This window comes from Myotis davidii, unplaced genomic scaffold (genome assembly GCF_000327345.1).
Source record: "Myotis davidii unplaced genomic scaffold, ASM32734v1 scaffold157, whole genome shotgun sequence".
Taxonomy (NCBI): domain Eukaryota; kingdom Metazoa; phylum Chordata; class Mammalia; order Chiroptera; family Vespertilionidae; genus Myotis; species Myotis davidii.
Window position 1 is genome coordinate 371362 of NW_006288722.1, and position 6416 is coordinate 377777.

General features: G+C 44.6%; 2 protein-coding genes across 4 annotated transcripts in view; both read left to right on the plus strand.

Annotated features, from left to right (window-relative positions):
- NEDD8 (neural precursor cell expressed, developmentally down-regulated 8) overlaps nucleotides 1–3622 on the plus strand; it is a 6970-nt gene extending 3348 nt beyond the window's left edge. Inside the window, exons 2-4 of the mRNA XM_006760836.2 lie at nucleotides 2478–2525; nucleotides 2687–2769; nucleotides 3253–3622. Of these exons, the coding sequence (XP_006760899.1) occupies nucleotides 2478–2525; nucleotides 2687–2769; nucleotides 3253–3349 (228 nt within the window). The 3' untranslated portion in view covers nucleotides 3350–3622. The remainder of the gene's footprint in view (nucleotides 1–2477; nucleotides 2526–2686; nucleotides 2770–3252) is intronic.
- Nucleotides 3623–4348: 726 nt separating this feature from the next.
- On the plus strand, nucleotides 4349–6236 carry MDP1 (magnesium-dependent phosphatase 1). Of its 3 annotated transcripts, XR_001513391.1 has the most exons (7): nucleotides 4349–4454; nucleotides 4572–4632; nucleotides 4702–4812; nucleotides 5144–5251; nucleotides 5352–5437; nucleotides 5527–5685; nucleotides 6171–6236. XR_001513391.1 is itself a non-coding variant. In XM_006760841.2 (6 exons), the coding sequence occupies exons 1-6, from the start codon at nucleotides 4418–4420 to the stop codon at nucleotides 5702–5704; spliced, it is 591 nt and encodes a 196-aa protein (XP_006760904.1). In that variant the 5' UTR covers nucleotides 4349–4417; the 3' UTR covers nucleotides 5705–5730. The 3 variants fall into 3 exon arrangements, 2 of the variants coding, with proteins under 2 accessions (XP_006760904.1, XP_006760905.1); XM_006760841.2 differs by lacking the exon at nucleotides 6171–6236 and having other exon boundaries at nucleotides 5352–5447; nucleotides 5527–5730; XM_006760842.2 differs by lacking the exon at nucleotides 6171–6236 and having other exon boundaries at nucleotides 5527–5718.
- Nucleotides 6237–6416: the final 180 nt, after the last annotated feature.

The following is a 6416-nucleotide window of genomic DNA, read 5'->3' on the forward strand; positions in this document are numbered from 1 at the left end:
TGTATTCTTTTATTTTTTTTATTTTAGGGAGAGAGAGAGAGAGAAACATCGATTTGTTGTTCCACTTACTTATGCATTCATTGGTTGCTTCCTGTAGTGACCTGACTGGGGATCGAATCTGCAACCTTGATCGGAAGGATGCTCTAACCAACTGAGCTATCCAGCCAAGGCTTGATAATGTAACTTTAAAAGAAACTGCAAAACAGTTCTTCAGGTGCACCATTTTACATTCCCACCTGCAATGAATGAACTTTTCAGCTGCTTTGCACCCTTGCTAGTCATATCAGTCATTTTTATTTTAGTTATAATAGTGAGTGTGAAATGTTATTGTATTTAGGTTTAAATTAATCAGTGCTGATTTTCACTCATCATAGCATTTTGACATTGCACCTTGTATTTGGACAGTAGTATTCAATATGGCATTTCCTTGTATTATATAGGCTTGTTCTATTAATTATACGTCTCAGTGTTTCTTGATTGTAAATCTTCACTTGAAAATATTGTTGGCAAAGGCTGGATCACTTAATTTCTTTTATATCCCCTCCAGCACCTAAAGCAGTGTGTTGGGCTTAAGTTCATCATAGACTTGTTAAATAGCATTGAATGCATTCCTGGGTCACAGTGAGCAGATCTGAGGGAAGAAGCTAGTATCGCATGATATATAAAGAATATCTTTTAAAATTGTTCAGTTACTTTTTAATTATGGACAACTTCAAACATATATCACAGCATAAAGACATACTGCACCCTTTACCCAGCTTCAAAAACTATAATTTCATGGTCCATCTTATTTACACTCACCAGTCCTCCTTAGCTGATGTTTTATGAAACAAATCCCAGCATGTTACTCATACATTTCAGTATTTAGCTGTAAAAAATAACTTTTTTCCTAATATAACCATAATGATCACACCTAAAAGATTAACAGTGATTTTTTTACTATCAACAAATGTACTCTTTTTGTCTCATTTATTTTTATAGTTAGTTTGAATCTAAAGTCATACATTACAGTTGATATGTATTTTAAACTCTTCAAACCTGTAAAGCACCCTTTTCTCTCTTTTTTCTTGTTGAATAAACTATATTGTTTGTCCCATAGAGTTTCCTACTGTTTGGATTTTGCTGATTACATCTCCATGCTGTCTTTTAATACATTCCTCTTCTACCTGTTTTTCTTGTCAATTGGTAATAAGATCTAGACCAGCCGTGGGCAAACTACGGGCCGGATCCGGCCCTTTTGAAATGAATAAAACTATTGAAAAAAAAGACCGTACCCTTTTACGTAATGATGTTTACTTTGAATTTATATTAGTTCACACAAACACTCCATCCATGCTTTTGTTCTGGCCCTCCGGTCCAGTTTAAGTACCCATTGTGATCCTCGAGTCAAAAAGTTTGCCCACCTCTGATCTAGACCCTTGATTAGTCTTTTCTATGTGTTCATCTGTGAAAATAATTCCTAGGTAGTGGTACGGTAAGTACTTTTTTGTTGTTTTGTTAGTTCTCACCCAAGGATATTTTTCCCATTGATTTTTTTATTTTTTAGAGAGAGTGGAAGGGCAGGAATCGAGCCTGCAACCAAGGTACATGCCCTTGACCAGAATCAAACCCACAACCCTTCAGTCCGAAGGCTGGTGCTCTATCCACTGAGCCTAGGGCAACATTTTTTCCTTTTTTTTTAGATTTTTTAAAAATAAATTTTTATTGATTTCAGAGAGGAAGGGAGAGGGAGAGAGAGATAGAAACATCAATGATGAGAAAAAAATCATTGATTGGCTGCCTCCTGCACGACCCTTACTGGGGATCGAGCCCACAACCTTGGCATGTGCCCTTGACCGGAATCAAACCTGGAATCCTTCAGTCCGCAGGCCGACGCTGTATCCACTGAGCCTAACCTGCTAGGGCTAGGGCATCATTTTTAAGTGTACAGTTAGTATATTGTATTTGGATGTCAGCAGCCCTTAGCCTATGGAAGAAGTCAAGAAGACCAGAGCTGCAATTTAGGATTTACACAGAAGTCTGGAGAAGATATGGGAGAATAGAATGTTGAATTCTAGTATTACTTAAGTTAATCAGAGGTGATCTCTGATATCCTTGAGAATTCTTTGAATTATCTAAATGTTAATTTCTACCACTGATATACAACAACATCCTTCTGACTCAAAGGAATGCTATCTTTAGGAAACCTCTCATTGCTATGTCAAGCAAAAATACCATGGGGTGGGGTGGGGGATGTGAAATGACCTGTGGGGCTAAGGTCAAATGGTTCACAGAATCGTGCCCTCTCAAACATGTCCACAGCCTAAAAATGTTTGATGAATTTAGATGTGGTCAACGCCTTCTAATTCTTCAGAGCAGTTTTGCCAAGAATGTACATCTCTTAGAAGGTAGTAGATCCCCAGAGACCAGGACATTTTTACCTAAGAAAAATATTGTACAGTGGGCTGTAGGACTCATGAAACCCTTGCCTGTTTCAGACGCTGACCGGAAAGGAGATTGAGATTGACATTGAACCCACAGATAAGGTAATACCCCAACACATCTTCATGCCTATCTCTCTACATTTGGATATGCTGATGAACTTAGTCCTTTGCTTTCATGCTGTCTGCATAGCTCTGTTCTTTCCACTTCCATGGCCCTACCCGTATCTACCACGGGTAGCCCCTGACTACTTGTACTCCTTAAGGTGGAACGAATCAAGGAACGTGTGGAAGAGAAAGAGGGAATCCCCCCACAGCAGCAGCGGCTCATCTACAGTGGTAAACAGATGTGAGTTGGAATGGAAATGAGTGTGTGGCAATCTCACGTGAAGATGAGGGAGCCAGTACGGAGATGGTCTGCTTCTCTTTATTGGTGGCCTAGACCCTTTGACAATTTAGTGAAGCCTCTGCACCCCTTCTCCGAATCAGATTTCTGCAGACATAAAATAAAATACATAGAATTACAGAAGCAAATTATATTGAAAATATTTTCAAGATATCTGCAAATGTAATGTGTGAAAATATCTAATTTCTATTGTTAATAGGTTACCCATATTGCTAATACCACTATGGATTTTGCCTATGTTCACAATTTAAAGAAATATTAGATTTCAGGTAGGAGTTAGTAAAAATAAAGATGTAACTTTTTTTTCTCATCTGAGTTTATAGACACGTCCCCCCCCACCCCCACCCCCGAGAGATCCATGAAACCCAGGTTAAGCCCTGTTCTAGGTGATTTTTCTAATCCTTTTTATGCCTTCTTTTCCTGCAGGAATGATGAGAAGACAGCAGCTGATTATAAAATCCTAGGTGGTTCAGTCCTCCACCTGGTGTTGGCTCTAAGAGGAGGAGGTGGCTTTAGGCAGTGATGGACCCTCTCTCCATTTTACCTCCTTACCTTGTCTCTCGTGATGAGGCATCAGATATCCTGTCACTCTCTGGGACACCAGAGTCACTGCCCCCTTTCCTGGATGCCCAGTCTTGTGTGTCTACGGGTAGGAGACTGTGAGGACCCCAGGATGCAGTGTTCCTGTCCCAAATGGCCCCTGCTGCCTATTGGGTTTTAGTTGCAGTCCTGTGTACTTCCCTCTCTTATGGCTATGTCCCTGGTTGTCAATAAAATATTTCCTGGCCTCCTGGAATCTTTCTTCTGTTATACAAACATGACTGAAGTCAAAATGGACTCAGTGCACACCCAGTTATACCAGGCTGAGAGAGTAGGACAATGGAAGGGAATGTGCCCTCAGAATGATTACCAGACTGTCAGTGGTGCCAGGTCTCACCAGTTCATGAGAGCTCACTATTGGCATCTCTTTACAACCCCAAGTTAAGTAACTTCATGCTGGTAGCTTGAAATTGGCCATGGTAGAATATGGTAATTGGCAAACAATGAAAATCGGTTTCTCCCCCCAAACTGGTGGTTCTACGTCTATCATCATACTGCTGACATGGTAGGAACCAGGAGAGTGAATTACCTCCTGTCGTGGACCTACTGGACATTTGGGCCTGACTTGAGAAAGGCCTGCGGGGTGTTACAGATACCACAGTCTTTATGGCTGGAGTATTGCTGAGGGCTCTGGGCTCTGTCCTGTGGAGAGGCGCTGATAAGAACAGAGGCGGAGTGAGGAGTGGCACAGCCATGATGGGCCACTTGTCTTAGTTGGTGAGGTGAGGTGAGGGACCAGTGCCAGAGAAAGGTCTGCCTTTCCCTGGCGTCTCTAGGAGAACCTCGGGAGACGGCGTGAAGCAGAGAAGTAAGGGAAGGAGAAACGGTCCGCTGTGGCCCCTCGCGTGGTCGGTTGGCCCTGGCTGCCGTCCTTCCCGCCCTCCACCGTCAGATGGCAGCCTTGCTCGGCCTTCAGGCGACCGAGGCCGGAGGGTATCTCTGGCCCCAGAGAAGGCCCCGCCTCCCTGCACGCAGGCCGTGGGCGCCGGTGATGGCGCCGCTCCCTAAGCTCGCTGTCTTCGATCTGGGTGAGGGACCCCTACTGCGGAGAGTGTCGTAGGGCGCGCTCCTTTTCCAAACCCCAGTTCCTGTTCTCAAGTCCCTGCCCCCTCCAGGCTGAATCCTCCCCTTTCTTCCCCGCGCAGATTACACGCTCTGGCCATTCTGGGTGGACACGCACGTAGACCCCCCATTCCACAAGAGCAGGTGAGGGCGGGCTGGGGAGGACGGGCCAGAGGGTCGCGCCGGAGCTGAGTGCATTCTCGCCTTCTCCAGTGATGGGACTGTACGAGATAGGCAAGGCAGGACCATCCGACTGTACCCAGAGGTGCCCGAGGTCCTGGACCGATTTCGAGGCCTTGGGGTGCCCATGGCAGCCGCTTCACGGTAAGAACAACTGAAAAAAACCTCAATCTAATGTTGACAGATGCATGCGTGAGACTTCTTGTGTAAACCCTTGGTTACAAAAATGTAGGCGGTGGAAAACTTGAAGGTATTGTACATTTTTAAAATTATGACTTCCCCTGTGCCTTTTATTTGTTCAGCGTTGGCTTAGCGCCACCTATGTCAGGAAGGATTGGAAGTAGAATAAGGACCTAGAAAGCCTATCCGTCCATCCTGGGGAAATAGCAAGTTTATTTCCTCCTGGTGATACATAACTTCACTTGCAACTCGGGCCCTCCACTCTCCTGATCGCATCTATTACACCTTTTTGCAGGACAGGTGAAGTAGAAGGGGCCAACCAGCTACTGGAGCTCTTTGACCTTGCCAGATACTTTGTTCAAAGGGAAATCTATCCAGGCAGCAAGGTCACACACTTTGAGAGGTATGAGGGAGAGGAGGGTAGAAGCAGGGGGAGAGAAGAGCAGAGAGACTGGAAGAACTAAGAAGCCAGCGTGGTTACTCCCCTGCCCTGCCCTGCACAGGCTGCAGCAGAAGACTGGAGTTCCTTTCTCCCAGATGATCTTCTTTGATGATGAGAAGCGGAATATTGTAGACGTCAGCAAACTGGGTACTGAGTGGTGAGAATAACCATCTGGGAAACGGGGAAGAAAGGGTTCCTAGGAGAAACGAGGTGTAAAATATCTCTTTTCTCTCTAGGTGTTACCTGCATTCATGTTCAGAATGGAATGAGTCTTCAAGTCCTGACTCAGGGACTAGAGACCTTTGCAAAGGCCCACGCTGGACCCTGAGGTCCAGTCCTGTGGAGGAGCCTCATTTGAGGCATAAAACTCAAGGAAACCAGGAAGGTGTTTTCAGGTGCCTGTGTAAATTATAAAGTGTATTTGTGTGACCAGAAATCTTCTCACAGCGTGGAGTGGTTTTTCTCGCGCGTGGACCAGGGTTGCCTACCAGAGTGTGAGGGTTAGGCTGCACCAGGTTCTGCCTTACAGCCTGTGGCAAACCCAGGACTCTGTCCCCTCTCCCGGCCCCGCCCCACCCCCTCTCCTGAGCTGTCCAGGGCATGAAGAGCCAAGTCTTCCACTGCCCCCTGCACATTTCCTTCCAGGAAACAGGTTTTTTTTTTGGGGGGGAAGGGGGGGCAGCCTTTTTATACTTCAAAGTGAAGTGGCTGCTTTATTTTTTTTATTTGTGTGTGTGGATTTATTTTCAAAATTTTAGTTTTGATTACAGTTTACATTTAATATTATTTTGTTTTGGTTTCGTGTGTACAGCATAGTGGTTAGATAATTATATACTTTACAAAGTGATCCCCCCAATCCCTCGCCCCCCTTCCCTCGTAGGTTGGACAGTCTGTTCGAAGCGGCTGCTTTGAACCCAGCTTGCGGGTTTGGGGCTGGTGGCTCCCGACGTACCCACCTGACACCATACATACTTATAATATTATTGACTATATTCCCTTTGCTGTACTTTATATCATGATCATTTTGTAACTATTAATCTGTACTTCTTTTTTAAAAATTCTTTTTGTTTAAAGCATTACATAAGTCTTTTCTCCCCCCGCATTGATCTCTCCCAGGCGGCTCCCC